A 27,101-nucleotide genomic window follows, 5' to 3' on the forward strand; every position below is an offset into this window, starting at 1 on the left:
CACCCCCGCCTCCACTTTGGGTCATTAATAGACTTCAGTTAATTGAGATTAGCTTGGATTAATTCCCATGGGAACCGCTTGGGAAGAAGATAATCCCAAGGACCCCCCTGTGTGGCTAAACTTTAGCTCGAGGGACTGGGAAGAATTCCCAAATGTAAGCAGAGCCGGCTGAAAAGACATCCGGTGCATCCACACGGTAGAGTTAATGCAGTTTGACACCACTAATTGCCATGAATGACTCAATACTGTGGAATCCCAGGAGTTGTAGGTTTGCAAGGCTTTTAGCCTCCTCTGTCAAAGAGTGATGGAACCTCAGAAAACTACAACTCCTATGCTCCCAAAGCAATGCGCTAAGGCAGTTAAAGTGGTGTCCAACTGCATTAATGCTACAGTCTAGATGTACCCCTTTGCTGCCTGAAACAAATCAGGCACACCCAGTTCAGAGTATCCAGTTAAGTTATCTGTTTTGTCACCTGGGGCAGGAAATCCCACAGGCATAAAAGGAAATCATAATTAAACATCAATTTCCTCCCCCTTTTTTGTTGCCTAGTATTTGCCGCCTGAGGCCACTGTCTCATTCTGCCTAATTATTCCAAACTGGTTTTAGCTGCAAATAGAGGTCAGACTCAGCTGGAGAACTGGTTTCTTAAAACTGCACAATGTCAATAGCGACACTTTTGACATTGTGCAAAGGTCTTTAGCCTTTTCTGCCAAAGAGTGTGGCCGCCTCACCAAACTACATCTTCTAGGACTCTATGAGCCAGTGGCAATTAAAGCGGTGTCGAACTGCATTAATTCTACAGTGTAGGTGCACCCCTAGCTTGACAAGAGTCTTCTTAATGCTACAATAACTGCATCCTGGACATTCCACAGACATATAAACCCAATTTCCCCAGTTTCCAACTGACCTCACAACCTCTGGGGATGCCTGCCATAGAGGCAGACGAAACGTCAGGAGAGAATGCTTCCGGAACATGGCCATACAGCCCGAAAAACTCACAACAGCCCGCTAACTGCGCCAATTCTTACCAGATGTTAGTGAACATGTCTTATGTGTTGGCATGATCTTTGCATTAACTAGGCCGTGCATCCTTTGCCGCTATCTTACTTAATCTTTAATGTCTCACCAGTTTCCGTGCCAAATCCTACTTTGATTTATTTTCTTTTGCATATAGATTACACATTTTCTTGGCAGTCACTGCTGCTTTCCATCAGAATTTGGCAAAGATATTTGTGAAAGATATTACAGCTCCCAGGATTTCTGAGCCAGCACAACCAGGGAGGAAAGTTCTGCATATTCATTTATTTATTATATTTAGAAACCACTGTATATTTACATCTTAAAGTGCATCTATATTGCAAAATTAATGGGAATTTATAATATACGGTTCAATAATTCCCCCTCTCTTAGGCACTTTAAGAACTCATGTGTATGTATGTTGTAGCTTGGTGAGGCATCAACACTCAAGCTGGAATGTGTCTAGAGAGCAACTAAAATGATCAAGTATCTGGAGAACAAGCCCTATGAGGAGCGGCTTAAAGAGCTGGGCATGTTTAGCCTGTAGAAGAAAAGGCTGAGAGGAGACATGATGGATAAATATGTGAGAGGAAGTCATAGGGAGGAGGAAACAAGCTTGTTTTCTGATGCCCTGGAGACTAGGATGTGGAACAATGGCTTCAAACTACATGAAAGGAAATTCCACCTGAACATGAGGAAGAACTTCCTGACTGTGAGAGCTGTTCAGCAGTGGAACTCTCTGCCCTGGAGTATGGTGGAGGCTCCTTCTTTGGAGGCTTTGAAACAGAGGCCGGGTGGCCATCTGTTGGGGGTGCTTTAAATGTGATTTAACTACTTCTTGGCAGGGGAATGGATTAGATAGCCCATGAGGACTCTTCCAACTCTATGATTCTATTTGGCAGGGAAGGCCTTGTAAAACTACAGCTCCTACAATTCCATAGTATTGAAGCACAGCTGTTAAAGTGGTGTCAAACTGCGTTAATTGTACAATGTAGACGCATCATTAAATGTACAGCAGTGTATAAATCTATACATTTAGATACAAATTCGAAGCAAAGTATGAACAAGACACCAAGAAAAATGAGTAAAAATGTTTAAAATGCCAAGACAGTTTCACTTGGCGAATCAATGACTAATACTTTAGCTTGAAAACTAAGAAAAATGTCTTGATCCGATGCTGGAAGCAAAGCCATGTGGGCACATGATGTCTGCTGCTGACACCAGTGATAAGAGGCGTCATTGTTGGGCTCACTTGCTCTCCTCTGGAGGAATGAATGTCTGGGCTGTGGTGATAGGAAATGTAGGAGTATTGACTCCTTTTCCCTCTCAGACCAGGCATTCAGCCCCCATCTTCTGCATGCTATTTCTGACCACTTTGCTGTGCCACACGTCAAGGTGATGGTGCCAGGAGATCATCTGCCCTTGAGCATGGTCTCTCTCTAACTCTCTGGAGGAAGGAATGTGGAGCGATTCTAATCTCATTTCCTCTGAGGTTTATCTCTGCCCTGTTGCAGCTTCCTCCCTGAGTCCGCTGGTGCTGAGGCAAAGGTGGACACATCCTGGCAGGCAACAGCGGAGTGACTTAACCCCGCTGCAACTACAAGGGTTGAATGAAAAGTAATGCCTCCACCTTCATTACTTGGGTTTGGATGGGAATATTTTAATAAATCAAACGCAGAAATAATCCTTAGAATGTGCTCTTTAACTATCACCATTCACTTTTTGGACATAATCACCAGACAATTGGATACATTTCTGCCAAAGATGAACAAGTTTTCTGAAGCCATCACAGAAAAAGTTGACACTCTGTTTCCGCAACCAGCGTCTCACAGTTCTCTCATCCTGGGTACCCATCGTGCACAGATCTTCTGATAGCCAAGCAAAGCAATAATGTGGCCTACACGTTCTTGTGAAATGTTGATTATGCTTGAAATTTCTCTCTGAGTGGTATGATAATCGTCCTGAATCAATCTGTCAACTTTTTGCTTGTGAAACTCAGTGGTTGCTGTCACAGGACATCCAACTCTTTGTTTGTCATGCAGGTCAGATGTCCCCACCTCAACATCTTGTCTAGATCTAGGGAAGTAATGCTACCCCTCTATTCCACTTTGGTTAGGCCACACCTGGAATATTGTGTCCAATTCTGGGCACCACAATTCAAGAGAGATATTGACAAGCTGGAATGTGTCCAGAGGAGGGCGACTAAAATGATCAAGGGTCTGGAGAACAAGCCCTATGAGGAGCGGCTCAAGGAGCTGGGCATGTTTAGCCTGAAGAAGAGAAGGATGAGAGGAGATACGATAGCCATGTATAAATATGTGAGAGGAAGCCACAGGGAGGAGGGAGCAAGCTTGTTTTCTGCTTCCTTGGAGACTAGGACGCGGAACAATGGCTTCAAACTACAAGAGAGGAGATTCCATCTGAACATGAGGAAGAACTTCCTGACTGAGAGAGCCGTTCAGCAGTGGAACTCTCTGCCCCAGAGTGTGATGGAGGTTCCTTCTTTGGAAGCTTTTAAACAGAAGCTGGATGGCCATTTGTCAGGGGTGATTTGAATGCAATATTCCTGCTTCTTGGCAGGGGGTTGGACTGGATGGCCCATGAGTTCTCTTCCAACTCTTTGATTCTATGATTCTATCTTTAAACTTACTCGTCCAACGACGCACAGTACTCATATTTTATTTATTTATTTATTTATTTACTACGCTTATATACCGCAATTCTCAGCCTACTGGCGACTCATATCAACACAATCACCATAAACTGCTTGCATTCTCTGATGAATCTCCTTTGGGGTGACACCTTCTGCTGTCAAGAATTCAATGACTGCACATTGCTTAAGTCACATTGACCGACCATCTGCGCAGGGTTCTATACTTCACACTTTAACATCACAACTGTTCAATGCTAAGGCTTCCTGCCAAAATGGATCTGTAGAGGAGAGTCTACTGAACAAGCCAATACCTGCCGCATACCAGTACTGCCATCTGCTGAGGAGTTACAAAGGTGAAGGCATTACTTTTCATTCAACCCTCATAAATACAGGCAGTCCCCAAATTACAAACATCCCACTCGCAAATGACTCAAAGTTAAGAACAGGGATGAGATAACAAAAAGTGAGAGAAATCTATTCCTCGGAAGGGAAATCCACTTCTGAAAGAGTTATCATGGGGAAAAGATGTCTCCACTGAAGATTTATTACCAATCCTTGTCTCCACAACAAGCCAAATTTTTCAAAATACAGTTATCACAGGGACAGAAAGTGAGTTGACATCTTCTGAACAGACACATAATCAGTCTTTAGAGAGTCATGTATGCAGCTAAAGTAAGAGGTTTTTTTGTGAAGTGAAAATAAAATACCCTTGAAAAGGTTTTAAACTCTGAGCAGATCTGGTTGTTGTAATTCAACAACGGTAGCAACTGGCGCAAACCCCTTCCATCAAATTTGCAAGAATTCTTGTTTTCCTGAGCTGTTCCAGATGAGGCTGTTGAAATGCAGAATTTAATTCCATCCTTATTTTCTATTTTTAACCCTCTGGTATTTTGTTATGTCTCTGCTGACTTTTTTTTGTAACCAGTGATGGATGAAAAGACAAAATAGCTATAACTAGGTGCTTTCTGTCTGGAAGCTCATAGTGAATTACAAGAAACTGGGCTCTTGTCTATGAGGAACAGAGAGAGTTGGTCCCAAAGCAAGTTGTTATTTCACTCATTGATATCCCACACTTTTCCGCAAGAATGGAACTCGTTACAGTACCGTTTACTTATAACCTCTGAGGATGCCTGTCATAGATGTGGGCAAAACGTCAGGAGAGAATGCTTCTGGAACATGGCCATACAGCCTGGAAAACTCACAGCAACCCAGTTTACTTACAGTTTACCATTACAGATTGTAAGAAGCACAAGCATATAATAATAATAATTAATAATAATAATAATAATAATAATAATAACTCGGGGTGGCTTACAGAGGATCAAGCCCAAGGATTACAAATAAAACAGATACAGTAAAAACAATCTATAATAACAAATAATAAAAACACTAAAATCAATTAACATCATAAAAACAATACCTTGGCTGGCCAATTTGAAACTGGGTTCAACTCAGAGTCAGTGCAATGATTGCTTGGGAACCACTGCATGTATGTGGGTATAAGTGAAATAATCTGTAGAATTAAAACCATTTAAATTTCATTGGAAGTCAATATTTAAAAATTCATATGTATGTACAATGATGTCCAAATTAAAATTAATTGTGCTGCTTTATTAGATTCTACTGACATATCCATGCATGTGTTCCAAATGCTTGCTCAGGACTTCTGGAAGTTGTAGTCCATCTGACCCTTGAACATAAGACATATTGATGAATCCCATTGCTACATTTATTCTATAGTCTGTGTTTTTCCTCCATGATGTTTGACATCTTGATTATTGTTATTATATGATATCTGAGCATTCCTATAAAATGGTTGCAGTACATTCACACCATGTGCCTGTTCAAAACAAGGGAGGGAAATAGATGGCACTGTAGATGTTCTTGGGCCTCACTTCCCATCAGTACAAGACTGGGGCCCCATCTACACTGCCATAGAATCATAGAGTTGGAAGAGACCTTGTGGGCCATCCAGTCCAACCCCCTGCCAAGAAGCAGGACAATCGCATTCAAAGCACCCTCAACAGATGGCCATCCAGCCTCTGTTTAAAAACCTCCAAAGAAGGAGCAACATAAATTCTCATGCAACATAAATTCTTAGGATTTCTCAGCAATGACAAATTACAGATCGTGTTTAGACATTTCATGAACTGCTCATGAGATGTTTCAAAGAACTCTCTCCAGTGCAGAGAGTTCCACTGCTGAATAGCTCTCACGGTCAAAAAGTTCTTCCTAATATTCAGGTGAAATCTCATTTTCTGTAGTTTGAAGTCATTGTTCCGCGTCCTAGTCTCCAGGGCAGCAGAAAACAAGCTTGCTCCCTCCTCCCTATGACTTCCCCTCGCATATTTATACATGGCTATCATGTCTCCTCTCAGTCTTTTCTTCTGCAGGCTCAACATGTTGGAAACTGCTTTATATGGTCAGTTTCAACTCATAATGGTGTTAAGTGCAGTTATCATTCATTAGGCAGCTTCAAATTGCATTATATGGCAGTATTTATTTATCATGTCAGAAGCAAATTGAGAATACAATTATAATGCATAAAAAACTACAAACAAAGTTGGCATTCTGCTAGCTGGCCACTTCAAATACCTCTGATGTCGCTGTAAGGAGGCCCTCCATTGTGCATGTGGTGGGGCTTAGTAGATGTTCTGTGGTTTGCTCTTCTCCACACTCGCATTTTGTGGGCTCCACTTTATGGCCCCATTTCTTAAGATTGGCTCTGCATCTCGTGATGTCAGATCGCTGTCTGTTCAGCGTATTCCAAGTCACCCAGTCTTCTGTGTGCCCAGGGGATTGTTTCTCATTCTGTACCAGCCACTGATTGAGGTTCCAGGTTTTTTCCTGCCACTTTTTTACTCTTGCTTGCTGGGGCGTTCCTGCAAGTATCTATAGATGTTAGGAAGCTGTTCCTTGATTTAAGTCATTGACATACTGGCTGATATCTGAACAGGCTGGCCAGAGATGACAATACTTCGGTCCTTTCATTGCTGGCTGCTGCTTCCCGGTAGATATCAGGTGGTGCAATACCAGCTAAACAGTATCATTTCTATAATAATATGTCAGTATAGATGGGGCTAATGAGACAGTTCTATGAGATGATGGAATTATAATCCAACTGGACAGAAGTTTCCCCATTTCTACTTTGAAATATCTCATGAGCAGTTCATCAAATGTCTAAACACGATCTGTAATTTGTCATTGCTTGGAAATCCTAAGAATGTGTATTGCATGAGAATATGAACAAACCTCATATATAGAGAGAGAAGAAGAAGGATAAAGTAAATTTCTATGTGCCAGGTCAGACTGGTCTAAAACCCAGGGCATCTGTCTATTCTGACTGGCAGTATTTCTCAGGGTGTCTGGCAAAGAGGATATCTCAGTTTCGGCATGGGAACTGTGAACTACATCTCCTAGCAGCATCACTCAATATCCGCAATGGTGAGGAATGCTAGTGTTGCAGTTCAGCAACTCTGGAGAATCACCCAATTCCCACCTCTATTGCAGTTTTCAGATATTTGAGTCCTTCCGCATGCAAAGCATGTGCTCTCTTACTGGCTTGAGGCTTCTTTTCTGTCTCACACAATTCCAACAATCAATCAAAGCGATGAATGGGTAGCAATTCTGCTTTTGAACGGATGCTTCTATGGTCATCTGATGCTTTCTGTATAGAAGTGTCAAGCACCAATGTCCTTTAGAGAATCGGGAAACAAGGTGTCTCAATGGAAATCAAGACATATACATGCTACAGTCATACCCTACAACTGCCCCAATTTGGCAAAGTGAGTCTCAATTAAACTGTCATCCCACTTTCCCAGCTGCTTTTAAAATGTCCTAATTTCTTCTTCTACCCACTTCCCCCTTTGTCCTCAACTTATCCGCAATTGCAGCAAAATGAATTCAAAGTACACAAGTAGTAAGCAGGGAGGAAAGAACAGGATGAGCAGTGCAGACTCATATGATCCAATTCAAAGCAGATACAGAAACTGGATTATATGACATTGTAGATCCAGGGGCTACAAAACCTTCATGGCAGCCTAATTAGTAATGAGATATGGTGGGAATTGATCTGTCAGAATTTAAAACACAATTAAAGACTTACTTGTTTATTTTATTTTATTTCTTTACAGCAGGGGTCCTCAAACTAAGGCCCGGGGGCCGGATGCAGCCCTCCAAGGTCATTTACCCTGCCCTCGCTCAGGGTCAACCTAAGTCTGAAACGACTTGAAAGCACACAACAACAACAACAATCCTATCCCATCAGCCAAAAGCAGGCCCACACAGTTCCATTGAGATACTAATAAGTTTATATTTGTTAAATTGTTCTTCATTTTAATTATTGTATTGTTTTTCAGTTATTTTTGCACTACAAGTAAGATATCTGCAGTGTTCATAGAAATTCATTCATGTTTTTTTCAAATTATAATCCGGCCCTCCAACAATTTGAGGAACTGTGACCTGGCCCTCTGTTTAAAAGGTTTGTGGACCCCTGCTTTACAGTATTTATATTCTGCCCTTCTCAACCCACAGGGGACTCAGGGTGGATTACAATGTACATATACATGGCAAACATTCAATGCCACACACTCACAACGTATATAGACAGACACATAGAGGCTATTTAACATTCCAGCTTCATGAGGGTATTCTGGCTGCCAGAGGAGCTGTCACTTCACCATCCATTTGTGACACAGACAAAGTACTTCCTCATTCTTTGCATGCTTGCTGGAGATTTTTATGGCGTCATAAATTAGCCTCCCTGCATAAGCGGTACCTAAATTTCCTTCTTGACAGATGCAACTGCCTTTCAGGCTGCAAAGATCGACAGCAAGCTTCACAAATTGCTCAGAAGCTCACTCTGAACCGGGCTGGCTTCAAACTCATGACCTTTTGGTCTTCCGTGATCTTAATGCAGCTGACTCCCAGCCAGCTGCACCACAGTCCCAGTGCTTCTTCCTCACTCTATGTTTAATGTGTTTGACCTTTTGTTTTATGTATTTTATTATGTGCTTTTATGGTTGTATTTTAACTATATTTTAGTATATGCTTATATATATGTATTTGACTATGTTGTGCCCTGCCTCGAGCCGAAAGGCGAGATGGCCAATAAATAAATAAAAACTATTATTATTATCCTCATAATGATTATTACTATTATTATCATTATTATTAAATTGCAATCCCTACAATACCTAGAGAGCTGTACTTTGCCTACTCATGATTCAGTGTGAAAGTGGTCCAGTAGCCCAATCTTGCATGCCTTTGAAGTATGGTGGACTTGGCAAGGGGTCCTGGTGTCTCATCATCTCTCTCTTCTTTCTTGCAGCTTAAGATTTCATTCAGTGAGAATCAGCTGGAAAGGACCTTCCAATACCCATCGGAGGGTTCACTGTTGGAGGAGTTTGGACCTCCTGAGGAGTCAGATTCCCTGACCTGCACCAATCCCCATGGGGATGAGGAGGAGGAGGAGGAGGACCTGCTGCTGCTTCATCGTGGCCTCCCAGGACTGCTGAGGACCAAGCCCCTCATTGTGGGTGAGTGCTTGGAAGCCCATGGAGATGCCCACACTACAGTTGGCTATGAAAACACTGTAACTCTTCCTAATACTATAGCAAGTTCAGGCAATCACAGCAATCACAGATTGAGGAAAACAAATTATTTTGCTCAATGTATTGTCGAAGGCATTCATGACTGGAATCACTGGGTCATTGTAGGTTTTTCAGGCTATATGGGCATGTTCTAGAAGCATTCTCTCCTGACGTTTTGCCTGCATCTATGGCAAACATCCTCTGAGGGCCATCCAATCCAAGCCACTGCCAAGAAGCAGGAAAACTGCATTCAAAGCACTCCCGACAGATAGCCATCTAACCTCTATTTAAAAGCTTCCAAAGAAGGATCCTCTACCACACTCCGGAGAAGAGAGTTCCACTGTCGAACGGCTCTCACAGTCAGGAAGTTCTTCCTAATGTTCAGATGGAATCTCCTTTCTTGTAGTTTGAAAACATTGTTCCGCATCCTAGTCTCCAGGGCAGCAGGAAACAAGCTTGCTCCCTCCTCCCTATGACTTCCTCTCACATACTTATGCATGACTATCATGTCTCCTCTCAGCCTTCTTTTCTGCAGGCTAAACATGCCCAGCTCTTTAGGCCACTCCTCATAAGGCTTGTTCTCCAGACCCTTGATCATTTTAGTCGCCCTCCTCTGAACACATTCTAGCTTGTCAATATCTCTCTTCAATTGTGGTGCCCAGAATTGGACACAATATTCCAGGTGTGGTTTAACCAAGGCAGAATAAAGGGGTAGCATGACTTCCCTGGATCTGGACACTAGGCTCCTATTGATGCAAGCCAAAATCACATTGGTTTGGTTGGGGGTTTTTTTGTTGGTTTTTTTTTTTTTTTTGCTGCCTCATGACATTATTGGCTCGTGTTTAACTTGTCCATGAGGACTCCAAGATCTTTTTCACACGTACTGCTCTCGAGCCACGCGTCCCCCATTCTGTATCTTTGCATTTCATTTTTTTCTGCCTAAGTGGAGTACCTTGCATTTGTCTCCGTTGAACTTCATTTTGTTAGGGTTCAGGTGTGGCAGGCTCTGTTGGAAGCATACCATAGAATCACACTGGAGGACCTAGTAAATGCAAATCTTATATACAGTACATGTGTAGGGTGATTCTTCCAAGAATTCCAGAATTGGAATGGGAAGCAGAATAGGATTATTTTAAACAGGCCCTTTCAAAAAAATCTCATATTGACACTCCATCTAGTGGCCCTTTTTGAATACTACAAGAGCCCTTGGTTCTGTCTGGGTTTTGTGGAGTGTAGGTTGTGCTGTACACAGACTAGAACTTGGAGCAATGGGTTCAAACTATAGGAAAACAAATTCTACCTGAACATTGGGAAGAACTTCCTGACCATATGAGCTGTTTGACAGTGGAACTCTGTGCCTCGGAGTACGGTATAGTCTCCTTCTTTGGTGGCTTTTAAACAGAGGCTGGAAGGCCATCTGTCAGGGATGCCTTGATTGTGCTTTTCCTGCATGGCAGAATGGAGTTGGACTGAATGGCCCATGTGGACCGGGACTGTGGCGCGCACCAGACCTGTGACGCAGCTGGCTTGGAGCCAGCTGCATTAAGATTGCTACTGACCGAAAGGTCATGAGTTCAAAGCCAGCCCAGGTCGGAGTGAGTTTCCGACCAATTTGTGTAGCTTGCTGTCAACCTTTGCAGCCCGAAAGACAGTTGCCTCTGTCAAGTAGGAAATTTAGGTACCGCTTATGCAGGGAGGGTAATTTATGATGCCATAAAAATCTCCACAAAGCATGCAAAGAATGAGGAAGTACTTCATCAGTGTCACAAGTGGACGGTGAAGTGACGGCTCCCCTGGTGGCCAGAATACCGTCATGAAGCTGGAATGTTAAATAGTCTCTATGTGTCTGTCTATATATGTTGTGTGTGTATGGCACTGAATGTTTGCCATTTATATGTACATTAAATAAATAAATAAATAAATAAATAAATAAATGTGGTATCTTCCAACTATTATTCTAATGGCCTTCCTCTTCTTCTTTCCAGATGAATCCTGTCGGCGGTAGCCCCGTGCATCTTCCTCCGTCGCTGGGAAGGGTGGCTCACACATCAATCTTCAGGCCATACTCTGAATTCTTCAATTGGACCTTAACTTGATTCCATCTTCCAGTGACCGCAAACCCCATGGAAAGAAGCAAGGACCAAGAGAGACTGGGAAATCCTGCCCTAAGGCTTTGGATGCATTTATTCCTTTGGGACGAGAGCAATGGTTCTGAAAATACCTTTCCCTGTTTGGTATTTTTCACTTTGGATGACTCTGGCACTGAAAACAGGACCTCAGAGATACCCCCACTCCCCCAAGACTACCTTGAAATAGAGACCGCAGCATAACCCTAGGAGATGCTGCCTGCTTCCAATGGTAGAGAGGAGTTCTCGGCCACACGGGTTTGATCCAGAGACTCCTTTTCCTATCCCTACACACTGCCAGCCAACACAGAGTCCGGTGCCAACAGCAGCTTAAAAAAATATATCTTTTTACCACCAGCAGGGAGAAGCACTGAACTTTCTGAAGTTGGCTTTTGCAAACAAGGGCTAATGTTGTTATATCTTTCTCTTCCTGCTATCATCCAAACCACATTTGATACCCCCATTGGACTGAGTGACTTTCTGTAATGCCCAGATCTACTACCTTTTTTTTTCTTTTTTGGCAAAGAATATGGGTATATCAAAGTTTTAAAGAGAGTGAAGTAAAAACATTTCTGTTAGCAGCCATATGAGTGAAGGGATAGTAGATGTAGGGAGTCTTTAGCATTAAGAGAAACACTTAGCTTGCATGTGGCATAAAAGTATGGAGTAAAGACGAGGGATTTCTGGTTGTTCTCGATCTTTCTCTGTCAGGGCCCTTGAACATTGCCATATAAAATCCAGACTATGGCTTCAAACTACAAGAAAGGAGATTCCATCTGAACATTAGGAAGAACTTCCTAACTGTGAGAGCTGTTCAGCAGTGGAACTCTCCGCCCCGGAGTGTGGTGGAGGCGCTTTCTTTGGAGGCTTTTAAACAGAGGCTGGATGGCCATCTGTCGGGGGTGCTTTGAATGAAATTTTCATGCTTCTTGGCAGGGGGTTGGACTGGATGGGCCACTAGGTCTCTTACAACTATGATTCTATGATTATCTGCTTTGAACTGGATTATATGGCAGTATAGACTCAGATAATCCAGTTCAAAGCAGATAATGTGGATTATCTGATTTGATAATCTGGATTATATGGCAATGTAGAAGGGGCCTGAGTCTCTAAACCAGTGTTTCCCAAACTCTGGTCTTCCAAGTATTTTGGACTTCAGCTCCCAAAATGCCCAGTCAGTGATCAAAACAGCTGAGACCTGGGAGTTGAAGTCCAGCCATTGCTCAGTCTAAGCTATTCTGGACGAAGGCAGACCAGTATGGTTCTAGTTCTTAAAGCAAAAGCTGTGAGTAGGCATGCAACTGGGCAAAACTGGGAGGGTCTCTGGGTATTCTTAAAATAGGAGCACTTGGTATTAAAGCATGGAACTGGGAAAAATGGGAAACAGCTCTCTCTGCATGTGGGTAGAGCTAGTCGCCATTTGGGACTGTGTATCCCGCCTTTTTTCCTTTTTTTTTTTTTTTTACAAAAAATTAAGGCAGAGGTAGTTGTGTTAGTGACAACCAGACATGTTTTTGGATGTATAAAAAAGGGGAGGCAGGAGTGTGTGGAGATGATCCACAAAGTGGAGGCAAGAGGAAAGGACAACTATCTGTTTTAATCATGTTTGTTTCCTGTTCAAGGTTGAGATTTCATGTGCGATTGGATGAGCGAATGGCACGAGATTGGATGAAAAGCACCTGGTGAACTGTTAGAAAATGAAGTGATATTTTGACACACACATATATAAATCCTGATGAGTTACTTGCCATTTTTCACTGCATAGTATTTTGAAGTATGTCAAGGCCAAACTAGGACCGGCTTTCCAAAAATGGAGAATAATCAGTTTCAAAATACAGCCTGCCCTTCACTTTGGGGGGGGGGGGGGGTTACAGACATAGGGACTCCATTATAGTGAAAAAACATGAATAAAATGATTGCTTTCTTTCTTTCTTTTTTACTGAAAGAACACCTCAGGAGATTTTACGTCTTCCAGCATTAGTAAAGGTAAAGATTTCCCCTTGACATTAAGTCTAGTTGTGTCCGATTCCAGGGGTTTTGTGCTCATCTCCATTTCTAAGCTGAAAAGCTGGCATTCTCCTTAGACACCTCCAAGGTCGTGTGGCTGGCATGACTGCATGGAGTGCCATTACCTTCCCGCCGAAGCGGTATCTATTGATCTACTCACATTTGCATGTTTTCGAACTGCTAGGTTGGCAAAAGCAGGAGCTTACAAAGGGAGCTCACCCCATCTGTGGATTCGAACCACCAACCTTCTGGTCAGCAAGTTCTGCAGCTTAGCAGTTTAACCCGCTGCTCCACCATGGCCCCATGGTTTTCCAAAAGGCTTAATAAAATAGCTGTGCGGGGATTCTGGGACTTGCAGTCTCCCTTAAAAAACCTTTTTCAAGCACTTCTTTCTCCTTTAAAAAAGACCATTTCAAATTAGCTATATCCACTGGAGGCTGGCCATAGAATCGCACTGGAGGACCTAGAAATTCTTAGAGAGGTGTGCTTTCTAGAAATCTCTAGATCTTCCAGCATGACTAGAGGAAATTGACAACAAACCCATATTAAACAGCCTAGAGATTCCTGGAGAAAACATTTGTAATAAAAATCTGTGAATAATCAAATTTATAAAAGTCAAAACTGCAAATTTGGAGGAATAATTGTGTTGACAACTTTCCAAACCTGAGGACAACATTTTGGGGAATTTCAGAGAAGAGATCCTTTCATCAGTGCAGGGCAGATAGACTGAGTGATGGAAACGGAGGCAATGCAGCAGATTCCTTGGCTCATCTGACTGGTTGCAGACAAATGAACCAAGTATAGTTGCCTTTGATGTTTGTTTCTCAATGTGGCACTAATATCTGTCCAATGAAGGCAATAATGACCTACGCTAAGATAAACAGGGAAGCAAAGGCCAGGTGGCGCATTCTGTTTGCCAGTTTCCTTAGGCATTATCAGAAGCTTTGGTTGGCTTGAAATATAACCACATCATTAGCCATTAAAAAAGTCGAAAGACAAGAGGGTAGTCTATTGTAGGAGATCCAGAAGGAAGCACTTTTACTGCCCACTGCAGTACCTCTTCTGTCATTTTTGGAAATGGCAGGAGTCCAAAGCAGTGTGGTGCTTTCCTCACTGCACAGAATACCTCTCAACTTATCTACGGTTCATATCAGAAACTGTAATTTTGGCCCTAAAACGTGTTCTCGACTTATACATGAAGTATATATGGTACTCCCGGGACCATTCTGTGCAACTGACAATGCAATTCTGAAAAATCAATCAGCTTGAATGGGTAGTGTCTCTAAATCCTTGAGTGGACATTCCCCAGATTGGAGATATGGCACACAACTCATCTACAGGAAAAATATGGAATGGGAGAATTGATTCATTCTGCATGTATGAGAGCCGGAAATGATTTTGTTAGGAGCAGATGTTGAATGGATTCTGGAATGAGAGGATGGGAAGTAGGAACGACTGGAAGGAAGAGGCACAGGTGGGAAGGAACGAGGCAAATTTTCAGTTCCTTCTTTCTTTCTCTTCCTGGCTAATTTATCTTGTCATTGTGCATCATTTTTATTATCATTTCCCCATTTATTTTGCACTGTGGGATCAGCTATGCCTGGCGCCCATGAATGAGCGAGTGAATGACTGAAGATGGAGACCATCTGTTCCTCTGAGGAGGAAAGGACATTTGTGAAGATCAGTGTGTGTGGGCCAAGGGCTGAAGCAGCTGCGTCCAGCCATTTCCATCAGTGTTTTTTTTATATGTAATTATTATTGTCGTTGTTATTAACAATAAACCAGAATGATGTTGCACGTTGAACTAGTGCTCCTCTGTTGTCTTGTTTGTTAAAGGGCAACTTAAGATCACAAACTTCCTCTGAATTGTGGATACTGGGAACAGAACAACAGGAAAGTCACTTCCCTTGTGCTCTACTTCATGCAGTGTTTGAAATAAAATACTTAGTGAAAGACTTTGCTTAAGCAAAGCAGATCTGCTTGTTCTGGTTATTGTTATTTGCAGTCATTTGGCTTCATCTTATAACAACCCTATGAATGAGAGACCTCCAAAGGGCTATGCTCAAGTCTTGCAGACCTATGCCCCTTCCACACAGCTGAATAAAATCCCACATTTTCTGCTTTCAACTGGAATATATGGCAGTATGGACTCAGATAATCCAGTTCAAAGCAGATATTGTGGGATTTTTTGCCTTGATATTCTGGGTTATATGGCTGTGTGGAAGGCCCCTGTGTGGTATCTACACTGTTGAGTTAATGTAGTTTGACACCCCTTTTTACTGCCCTGGCTCAATTCTGTGGTATCCTTGGAATTGTAGTTTGGTGAGGTAATAGAAGAAGAGACATCTAAAGACCTTGTGAAAGTACAACTCCTATGTTCCATAGAACTGAGCCATGGCAGTTGAAATGAGGGCAAACTGCCTTAATTCTACAATGTAGATGCACCCTTAGAGTCGTAACTTCCTTGATTATATCAAACCCCCTGTAGAGCAGTCTTCCCCCTTTTCAACTGCCTTCCGCTTTACCCAGCATCTTTTTCTGTGAGGCACATTATCAAATTATATGTTCAAAGTACAACAGTCTCAGTTTAGTCTTATTGTCGCCTTCTGAAAACTCTTCTTATTCTTTTATAGATATCTTCACTGCGTTCTGTTAAGGGGAAGAGGAATTTAAATTTCTGAAGTTATTGAAGAATCAAAAGATTTCCTCCTTATGCAAAAGTATGATTTTACTATCACTTCTCTGAGAGGTGGTGCATTCATTTAGTATTGTTATGAGGGTTGAATGAAAAGTAATGCCTCCACCATTGTTATTTGGGTTTGGATGGGAATATTTTAATAAATCAAATGCAGAAATAATCCTTAGAACGTGCTCTTTACCTACCACTATTCACTTTTCCACAAAATCACCAGACAATTGGGATACATTTCTGCCAACGATGAACAAGTTTTCTGAAGCTCTCAGGGAAGAAGTCAAAACTCTGTTTCCGCAACCCATTGAGCACAGATCTTCCAACAGCCAAGCTAAAGCAATAATGTGATCCACCCATTATTGCAAAATGCCGATTATGCTTGAAATTTCTCTCTGAATGATATGACAATCATCCTGAATCAATCTGTCAACCTTTTGCTTGTGAAACTTGGTGGTTGATGTCCAACTCTTGGTTTGTCATGCAAGTCAGATGTTCCCACCTCAACATCTTTAAATTTACTCGCCCAATGACGCACAGTACTCACATCAACACAATCACCACAAACAGCTTGCATTCTCTGGTGAATCTCCTTTGGGGTGACACCTTCTGCTGTCAAGAATTCAATGACTGCACATTGCTTAAGTCGAACTGACCAACAGTCTGCGCAGGGTTCCATACTTTGCACTTTAACAACACAACCGTTCAATGCAAAGGTTTCCTGCCAAAATGGAACTGTAGAGGAGAGTCTACTGAACAAGCCATTACCTGCCACATACCAGTACTGCCATCTGTTAAGGAGTTACAAAGGTGGAGGCATTACTTTTCATCCAACCCTAGTATGTTTTCTGTTCTGCCCATTGTGCTTAAAAAACAACAAAAAAGATAGCAGGCAGAACTGAAGAAATCCGTCTTATAGCTGTCCGTGAAACTTAAGAATGAGATCCATTTGCCGTTGTAGCTGAACAGAAAACCTTTTTCCGTGCTCCAGATGGAAGACCAGTTGTGCTGGTATGGCTGCACCAGGAGCTCCTACATTTTTTTTCTATTGAGTGTTTGCATGTATTCCAAGATTCTATGCATTTTGCAATAAGGTGGTTTCCCTTGCTCTGCAATTATAGGGCCAATGACCCGTCAATCATCATTATGTTCTTTAGTTCCGCCCCTTTCCCCAGGGCTCTGGGAGGGAAAAGAAAGACTTCAGGCAGTCTTTCAGTTTTGGAAGCCTAGTTACAGGACGTGAGCTTTCCCCACCTGTAGAGAAGCTTCATTTCTCACAACATCCAGGGGAAACAGCCCTAAAGCTTCTAAGGAAAACAGTTTGACAGCACAACCCTTATTGGGGTTAAAGAAACAGCTCCACATCATTTGTGGAAAAATTCCAAAAAGACTCTAGCTGGAAAATCTACAAAGTCTTGGCTGATAGGTCTACTTGGGTAACCAGAAGCAATTGGAGCTGGGAATAGAGCCCACACCAGCAGAGCCTAGAAAACAGATTGCCCCAGGGAGTGGTTAAAAGGGATTTTCCTCTTAAAGGAAAGAAACAGTTCACGAAGCCAGTTGCCTGTCCTTTGTGGGAAAGATAAGAAGCATTTGTTTGACTTGTTGAAGATCTAAAAAGTATTTGATTGTTTGTTGAAGACCTAAGCAATAATAAAGAACTTTGTTAAACCTTTTAAGCTCCTAAAGACTTTTGTATAGGAAAATCCTTAGAGCCTCTCAGCTGAGGCACCCTGGCTTCCCGCTGGGTACAAAGAGCACGTCCTGTTCAAAAGCCAATTGCTATAGGCCCAGCGCGTGACAGCACACCAGTGTTCTCAAGAAAGGCTACTCTTGCAGACATTAGTAATGGCAGAGATTCATACTTGGACAAACATTCTCTTAACTCACCAAGTCACAGATCTTTTAGATCCTTTTGCTTAGGGTATGGCAACTCTTAACTGGTCTGGGGTCTGTTTTCTGCCTGAATACCTTTCATAGTAGGGTTACCATCAGGGTCAAGGCTTTTGTTGTTGTTCATTCGTTCAGTCGTCTCCGACTCTTCGTGACCTCACGGACCAGCCCACGCCAGAGCTCCCTGTTGGCCGTCACCACCCCCAGCTCCTTCAAGGTCAGTCCAGTCACTTCAAGGATGCCATCATCCATCTTGCCCTTGGTCGGCCCCTCTTCCTTTTGCCTTCCACTTTCCCCAGCATCATTGTCTTCTCTAGGCTTTGCTGTCTCCTCATGATGTGGCCAAAGTACAACTTTGTCTCTAGTATCCTTCCCTCCAATGAGCAGCCAGGCTTTATTTCCTGGAGGATGGACTGGTTGGATCTTCTCGCAGTCCAAGGCACTCTCAGCACTTTCCTCCAACACCACAGCTCAAAAGCATCGATCTTCCTTCGCTCAGCCTTCCCTAAGGTCCAGCTCTCACATCCGTAGGTTACTACAGGGAATACCATGGCTTTGACTAGGCGGATCTTTGTTGCCAGTCTGATGTCTCTACTCTTTACGATTTTATCGAGACTGGACATTGCTCTCCTCCCAAGAAGTAAGCGTCTTCTGATTTCCTGGCCACAGTCTGCATCTTTGCGCCTAGAAATACAAAGTCTGTCACGGCCTCCACATTTTCTCCCTCTATTTTCCGGTTGTCAATCATTCTTGTTGCCATAATCTTGGTTTTTTTATGTTTAGCTGCAACCCAGCTTTTGCGGGGAGGTGTAAGCTGGCCCTGATTGTTTCTTGTCTGGAGTTCCCGTTTTCTGAGTGTTGCTCTTTATTTACTGTCCTGGTTCCAGAGTATTTTTTTTAAATATTGCTAGCCAGATTTTGTTCATTTTCATGGTTTCCTCTTCTTGTTGAAATGGTCCACATACTTGGCTAATCAAGCTGGCCAACTGCAACATTCACAGTTGCCTCAAACAGACAAGAGACAAATATATAAACCCCACTTGCCCTTTGTAGGCTTGGGCAAACTTGGGCTTGGACTCCAACTCCCAGAAGTCTCAACTGCCTTTGCCAGTGAGCAGGCATTCTGGGAGATGAAGTCCAAAGACCAGAGGGAGGCCTCAGGGCTCTATGGCTGATCATTCTATAAGCCTTGCCCTCAACTGCCCAATCCCAGCGCGCCATAGGCAGTTGCCATGACAACTGGCGAGCCACTCATTGAGCAGGACCGTCCCGGAAGGTAAGGCACTCTAGTGTCCCACTTAACGACCCGTCGCCGAGCGCGCGGATTGGTTGGCGGGGCACGTGCCCGGAAGTGCTGCCAGTGAGGCGAAGGAGGCGATGGCGGGGGAGCTGGAGCGCTGGGTCTCCGGGCAGTTGCATACTTTGCTGGGCCTCAGCGAGCGGCATGTGGTGGCTTTCATGGTGGGCCTGGCCACCCGAAGCCGCACTCCCGAGGACCTCCTCGCCCGCCTCGAAGAGACCGAGACCCTCCGCGTGAGCGACCCGCCCGCCCGCGCCTTCGCCCAGCAGCTGTGGGAGCGGGTGAGCATGTCAATCACTCAACAGGGGCGGGGCTTAAGTAGAAAGGGGCGGGGCGTAGGTGGAAAGGGGCGGGGTAAAGAGGCAGGAGCTGCATGCAGTTTGACAACACTGTATGTGTTTCTCTTGGCTAAACTCTTCTAACACTAAGACTATCTTCAATTTATTTCTAAGGCTAAGGCTATTTATTTAATCAAATTATTCTTCATACTGGGTTGTTGTAGGTTTTTTCGGGCTGTATGGCCATGTTCTAGAGGTATTCTCTCCTGACGTTTCGCCTGCATCTATGGCAAGCATCCTCAGAGGTAGTGAGGTCTATTGGAACTAGGAAAAAAAGGTTTATATATCTGTGGAATGAACAGGGTGGGGCAACAAGAGATAGGGCCTTCTCGGTGGTGGCTCCTCGGCTGTGGACCACCCTTCCCGTGGACATTAGACTGGCTCCTTCCTTGATGATATTCCGCAGTAAGCTAAAGACTTGACTGTTCAAGAAAGTGTTCGAACAAGAAGTGCAATGATTGGTAATGGCTATAGGAATGGAACAACGGGAAATGATACTGGGTTGTGATTTGGACGATGAGACGACGCTGAATGGTTTCGTAGTAATCATAGAATCATAGAATCAAAGAGTTGGAAGAGACCTCATGGGCCATCCAGTCCAACCCCCTGCCAAGAAGCAGGAATATTGCATTCAAATCACCCCTGACAGATGGCCATCCAGCCTCTGTTTAAAAGCCTCCAAAGAAGGAGCCTCCACCACACTCCGGGGCAGAGAGTTCCACTGCTGAACGGCTCTCACAGTCAGGAAGTTCTTCCTAATGTTCAGATGGAATCTCCTCTCTTGTAGTTTGAAGCCATTGTTCCGCGTCCTAGTCTCCAAGGAAGCAGAAAACAAGCTTGCTCCCTCCTCCCTGTGGCTTCCTCTCACATATTTATACATGGCTATCATATCTCCTCTCAGCCTTCTCTTCTTCAGGCTAAACATGCCCAGTTCCCTAAGCCGCTCCTCATAGGGCTTGTTCTCCAGACCCTTGATCATTTTAGTCGCCCTCCTCTGGACACATTCCAGCTTGTCAATATCTCTCTTGAATTGTGGTGCCCAGAATTGGACACAATATTCCAGATGTGGTCTAACCAAAGCAGAATAGAGGGGTAGCATTACTTCCTTAGATCTAGATACTATGCTCCTATTGATGCAGGCCAAAATCCCATTGGCTTTTTTTGCCGCCACATCACATTGTTGGCTCATGTTTAACTTGTTGTCCACGAGGACTCCAAGATCTTTTTCACACGTACTGCTCTCGAGCCAGGCGTCCCCCATTCTGTATCTTTGCATTTCATTTTTTCTGCCAAAGTGGAGTATCTTGCATTTGTCACTGTTGAACTTCATTTTGTTAGTTTTGGCCCATCTCTCTAATCTGTCAAGATCGTTTTGAATTCTGCTCCTGTCCTCTGGACTATTGGCTATCCCTCCCAATTTGGTGTCGTCTGCAAACTTGATGATCATGCCTTCTAGCCCTTCATCTAAGTCATTAATAAAGATGTTGAACAGGACCGGGCCCAGGACGGAACCCTGTGGCACTCCACTTGTCACTTCTTTCCAAGATGAAGAGGAAGCATTAGTGAGCACTCTCTGTGTTCGTCCACTTAACCAATTACAGATCCACCTCACCGTAGTTTTGCCTAGCCCACATTGGACTAGTTTGTTTGCCAGAAGGTCATGGGGGACCTTGTCGAAGGCCTTACTGAAATCCAGGTACGCCACATCCACGGCATTCCCCGCATCTACCCAGTTTGTAGCTCTATCGAAGAAAGAGATCAGATTAGTCTGGCATGACTTGTTTTTGATAAATCCATGTTGACTATTAGCGATGACTGCATTTGTTTCTAAGTGTTTGCAGACCGCTTCCTTAACAATCTTTTCCAGAATCTTGCCCGGTATCGACGTGAGGCTGACCGGACGGTAGTTGTTTGGGTCGTCCTTTTTTCCCTTCTTGAAGATTGGGACCACATTGGCCCTCCTCCAATCTGCTGGAACTTCTCCCGTTCTCCAAGAACTCTCAAAGATGGTTGCCAATGGTTCCGAAATGACTTCCGCTAGTTCCTTCAGTACTCTTGGGTGTAGTTGATCTGGCCCTGGGGACTTGAACTCATTAAGAGCGGCCAGGTATTCCTGGACGACTTCTTTCCCAATTTGGGGTTGGATGTCCTCCAATCCCTCATCCACTCCATCTTGCTGAGGTTGAAGACTCTCTCCTCCTTTTCCTTCTGCTTCAGGGTAAGCTTTATTTAAATTTAACAGCTTTCAGCGCTGCTTTCTTTGAGAGGCGGGGCTTCCTGAGTTTGAAAATTAACTGCTCTGTTTGAGGGGAGGGGCTTCCTGAGTCTCAGAGGCGGGGCTTCCTGGTTATCCTATATAAACCAGTGTCTGAACCCAAGGGGCAGCTGGGCTTTCCACAGAAGTTGAGGAAGCAGGAACCCATTTTGTTTCCTTCTGCTTCAGGGTAAGCTTTATTTAAATTTAACAGCTTTCAGCGCTGCTTTCTTTGAGAGGCGGGGCTTCCTGAGTTTGAAAATTAACTGCTCTGTTTGAGGGGAGGGGCTTCCTGAGTCTCAGAGGCGGGGCTTCCTGGTTATCCTATATAAACCGGTGTCTGAACCCAAGGGGCAGCTGGGCTTTCCACAGAAGTTGAGAAAGCAGGAACCCATTTTGTTTCCTTCTGCTTCAGGGTAAGCTTTATTTAAATTTAACAGCTTTCAGCGCTGCTTTCTTTGAGAGGCGGGGCTTCCTGAGTTTGAAAATTAACTGCTCTGTTTGAGGGGAGGGGCTTCCTGAGTCTCAGAGGCGGGGCTTCCTGGTTATCCTATATAAACCAGTGTCTGAACCTAAGGGGCATACACTCAGTAACCTATACTTTCACCCCTGCATACAGACAACAACATCAAACACACACCAAGAGGAGGTCATTAGCAACCTCCAGATGGAACAAACACGAAAACTTCCCATCTCATGCACAAGCTGTGGCATGTTCAGCTTTTTCGCACTGCAATTACTCAATTACATCTGCCCCAAGTGTACACAGATCACTCGCATGGAACACAGGATACGACAACTCGAGGACCGTATTAACACCCTTAAGGACATTCAGGAACTTGAGCTGTTCTTAGACACCACACACCACACTGGCCTAGACACGCAGCCCATATCACACCAACATCACGGGGAGGCTCAACAGAACAGCACCTCAGATGTGGACAACCCTCAGGCTTGGAGAAATGTCACCCTTAGAAAGAGACATAGGACCCAGAAGCCTCCTCAGAATACTTCCGCTCAGCTGCAGTTACACAATAGATTCCAAATTCTCACACAACTAGCACCTGACCAAGAAACACAACATATTGGGGAAGACCAGAATGGCTTAGATACTGATCAGTGGCTCATCCTTGATCAGTGTGCGGGGGACAGCCCTGACTGGGACAACACTTCACAACATTCACACTTGCACAATCGTGCAGGGGTACCATCCCCAACCATAGACCAGGAGCAACAGGAACACATACAGGAGAATCATAGGCTCTTGGACGAATCTCAATGGATTGTCCTTGACGAATGCACCGGGGATGTCGAGGAGGAGGACAACACTTTTCACCTACACAATTCACACCAACAGGATCACTTTTCTGGAGACCTACACACTACATTGCACAAAAGGGGCCCTGTCATTCCTGAAAGTAAACAGGTCTTGGTAGTAGGCGACTCCCTCCTTAGAGGAACGGAAGCTGTCATTTCCAGACCGGATGGGATGGCTCGAGAAATATGCTGCCTACCGGGGGCAAAAATACACCATATCACTCAGAGGCTCACCAGGCTCCTCAAGCCCTATCACCGTCCTCCCCTCATGTTGATTCATGTAGGAACCAATGATACTGCAAGGCATACGTTTCAAAAGATCACAAATGATTTTCGAGCTCTAGGAGCAATGCTAAAAGAATGTAATGTACAGGTGGTCTTTTCATCCCTCCTCCCTGTTGTAAGACACGGACCCACAAGAGCCAGAAAAATAGTACAGGTCAATGACTGGCTTAGAAAATGGTGTCAGGAGGAACGCTTTGGCTTCCTCGACCATGGCCTGCTATTCCAGGAGGATGGCCTACTGGCAAGGGATGGGGTGCATCTCACACAAGTAGGAAAACACCTTTTTGCTCACAGACTCGCAAACCTCATTAGACGCACTTTAAACTAGGTCCACCGGGGGAGGGGGACAACAGCCTTGCGAACACTACTTTACCCATAATGTCTGGGAATCGCCAGAAGGCTAAACGGAGGGCTGCACAAACACAACAAGGACCAAGTACCAAAAGCACAATAATCCCAATTAAACAGCTCAAGGGAAGATCCCAGGGGCTCACATGTCTTTACACTAATGCACAGAGCATGGGAAATAAACAAGATGAACTCCAACTTCTAGCACTACACCACAAATATGATATCATAGCCATCACTGAAACCTGGTGGGATGACTCCTATCGCTGGAATGTAGATATCGAGGGGTATAACCTCTTTCACAGAAACCGAACAAAGGGGAGAGGAGGCGGAGTAGCCTTATATGTCAAAAACTCTTATGCGGCAGAAGAAATTCAAGACAGCAATCTGGGAAACCAGCTTGAAATCATCTGGATAAGAATCAAGGGAACTGGGACTCAAAAAGATGTCGTTGTAGGCATCTACTACAGACCCCCAAGCCAGGAGGAAGATCTTGATGAAGTCTTCTGCCAACAGTTGACCAAACAGGCACAGAAAAGAGATGTAGTAGTCATGGGCGATTTCAACTATCCCGATATTTGCTGGAAAACAAACTCGGCCAAGAGTACAAGGTCCAACAAATTCCTCGCTTGCCTTGCAGACAATTTCATGGTCCAAAAGGTAGAAGAGGCAACAAGGGGATTGGCTACTCTTGATCTCATCCTAACAAATGCGGAGGACCTGATCGATGCGGTCGAAGTGGTAGGATCCTTAGGGGCAAGTGACCATGTGCTCCTGCAATTTGAGGTACAAAGGAAGGCCGAAACTAAGACAAGTCAAACCCGCATTTTGGACTTTAGGAGAGCTGACTTCCAAAAAATGAAGGAAACGCTGAGCAGCATTCAGTGGACACAGATACTAAAAGACAAGGGAGCTACGGATGGATGGGAATTTCTCAAGAGTGAAATACTCAAGACGCAATTGCAAACCGTGCCAACAAAAAGAAAAAATAGGACAAGTGCAAAGAAGCCAGAATGGATGTCCAAAGAACTTCTAACTGTGCTAAGACACAAAAGAGACATGCACAAGAAGTGGAAAAAGGGAGAAATCACCAAAGAAGAATTCAAACAAATAGCCAACACCTGTAGGGAAAAGGTCCGCAAAGCTAAAGCAAAAAACGAGCTCAGACTTGCCAGGGACATTAAAAACAATAAAAAGGGCTTCTATTCTTATGTCAGTAGAAAAAGGAAAAACAAGGAGGCGATAGGACCTCTTCGAGGAGAAGATGGGGCAATGCTGACAGGGGACAGGGAAAAGGCAGAACTACTTAATGCCTTCTTTGCCTCGGTCTTCTCACAAAAAGAGAGTCTTCAACCTCAGCAAGATGGAGTGACGATGTTTTGGTATATTGATGGATTGTGAATTGTTTTTATACTGTGTCTTGTATCTGTTTTTTCCTATGTTGTACACCGCTGTGAGTCGCCCCTGGGCTGAGAACAGCGGTATAGAAGCAAAGTAAATAAATAAATAAATAAAGAACTCTTGTCTGTTGGAGCTAGGTGTGAATGTTTCAACTGGCAGCGTTGATTAGCATTTGATGGCCTGGCAGTGCCTGGGGCAATCTTTTGTTGAGAGGTTATTAGAAGTGCCTGATTGTTTTCCCTCTGTTGTCTTAATTTTAGAGTTTTTTAATACTGGTAGCCAGATTTTGTTCATCTTCATGGTTTCCTCGCCCCTTTCCCCACACATTTCCACCTAAGCCCTTCCCCCTGCGGCGTGATTGACGTGCTCCCCTCCTAGCGGCTCACCCGCTCCCACATGAACAAAATCTGGCTACCAGTATTAAAAAACTCTAAAATTACAATAGCAAAACAACAGAGGGAAAACAATCAGGCACTTCTAATCACCTCTCAACAAACGATAGCCCCAGGCACTGCCAGGCCATCAAATGCTAATCAACACTGCCAGTTGAAATAGTCACACCTAGCTCCAACAGACAAGAGTTCTTTGTCCCACCCTGGTCATCCCACAGATATATAAACCCTTTTTCCTAGTTCCAATAGACCTCACTACCTCTGAGGATGCTTGCCATAGATGCAGGCGAAATGTTAGGAGAAAATGCCTCTAGAACATGGCCATATAGCCCAAAAAAACCTACAACAACCCAGTGATTCTGGCCATGAAAGCCTTCAACAATACATATTCTTCATACTATTGTTATTTATTAATCAAATGAAATCAGGTCCCTTGTCCCTTTCACTCCTCTTCCTCCTTTTTCTACTTCAGGAGCCTAACAGAATATAATATAATATAATATAATATAATATAATATAATATAATTACTGTAAATAAATGTAAATTAAAAAACTGACAATAAGGATTCTAGCCCGTATGTGCAAACTGATGTGCTTCTTTTCCTTTGTGCCTCCTTCTGGGCAGATTCCCCGACAGGCACCGCGGGAACGCCCGGCCAGAGCGGCAGAGCAGGAGGCCTTGGCCTTGCAGCAGAAGAACCGTTCTTACACTCTGCTGGAGGACAGTGACGAGGATGAGCCTGGCAAGGCAAAAGCTGCCCGGGGCTCCAAGCGTCAACATCCTCCGCGGGGCCCCGAAGGCAAACAGCGGAAGCGACACAAACACCTGCGGCAACGCCAGAAAGAAGAGGACGATGACAAAGACTCTGACGAGAAGGACAGTGGAGGAGACAGGGAACGGTGAGCCTCCATCAATTTCAGAGAGATTGGGTTTGGGTGAGGAGCAAGTGAGATGACAGGCCTCATTTTTGTCATTCGTGCTGCAGGAAACAGGCTGCATCCACCATGAAGGAGGAAGAAGAAGAGGACGAGTGGGATCGGAGTGAGCGAGAGCGGTTGCAGGACTTGGAAGAGCGGGATGCCTTCGCAGAGCGTGTCAAACGCAAGGACAAGGAGAAGACTCGCAATATCCTAGAGCGTTCAGACAAAAAGGTTTGGCCTGAGCTTGCTAATCTTGCTCCTGTTACTGGGAGACCTTTCTGATTGTTGCCTATTGTCACGTCACCCATCTATGATGGGAATCATCAGATTGTAGCCCTGGGGTGCATGCAACCCTCCAGGGCTATTTTTCCAACCAGTCTAACTTCCTTGGATTATTTTTCTGGTCTCCAAGGAACTTGAATTGAAACACGTAGTACCTCCAAAAATGGAAATATATTTAAGGAATACCTCCTCGCATGCAGTCTAAAATATAACAATATCATTATTTTCAAAATCAGAAGTGGATTTTTGGCCACTAATTTTTTGCTCCTCAATCGCTGTTTGCATT

At 44.0% G+C, this 27,101-nt stretch overlaps 2 protein-coding genes across 3 annotated transcripts in view; both read left to right on the forward strand.

Annotated features, from left to right (window-relative positions):
- The window catches only part of PPP1R18 (protein phosphatase 1 regulatory subunit 18), a 75,964-nt gene extending 60,765 nt beyond the window's left edge, over positions 1-15,199 (forward strand). For both annotated transcript variants that reach the window (XM_060759360.2, XM_060759361.2), the window contains exons 4-5: positions 9,001-9,208; positions 11,248-15,199. In XM_060759360.2, the coding sequence (XP_060615343.2) occupies positions 9,001-9,208; positions 11,248-11,267 (228 nt within the window). In that variant the 3' untranslated portion in view covers positions 11,268-15,199. The remainder of the gene's footprint in view (positions 1-9,000; positions 9,209-11,247) is intronic.
- A 4,107-nt stretch (positions 15,200-19,306) lies between these two features.
- The window catches only part of DHX16 (DEAH-box helicase 16), a 28,037-nt gene continuing 20,242 nt past the window's right edge, over positions 19,307-27,101 (forward strand). Inside the window, exons 1-3 of the mRNA XM_067463366.1 lie at positions 19,307-19,558; positions 26,238-26,512; positions 26,599-26,764. Of these exons, the coding sequence (XP_067319467.1) occupies positions 19,355-19,558; positions 26,238-26,512; positions 26,599-26,764 (645 nt within the window). The 5' untranslated portion in view covers positions 19,307-19,354. The remainder of the gene's footprint in view (positions 19,559-26,237; positions 26,513-26,598; positions 26,765-27,101) is intronic.

This window comes from Anolis sagrei, chromosome 2, assembly GCF_037176765.1.
Source record: "Anolis sagrei isolate rAnoSag1 chromosome 2, rAnoSag1.mat, whole genome shotgun sequence".
NCBI lineage: Eukaryota > Metazoa > Chordata > Lepidosauria > Squamata > Dactyloidae > Anolis > Anolis sagrei.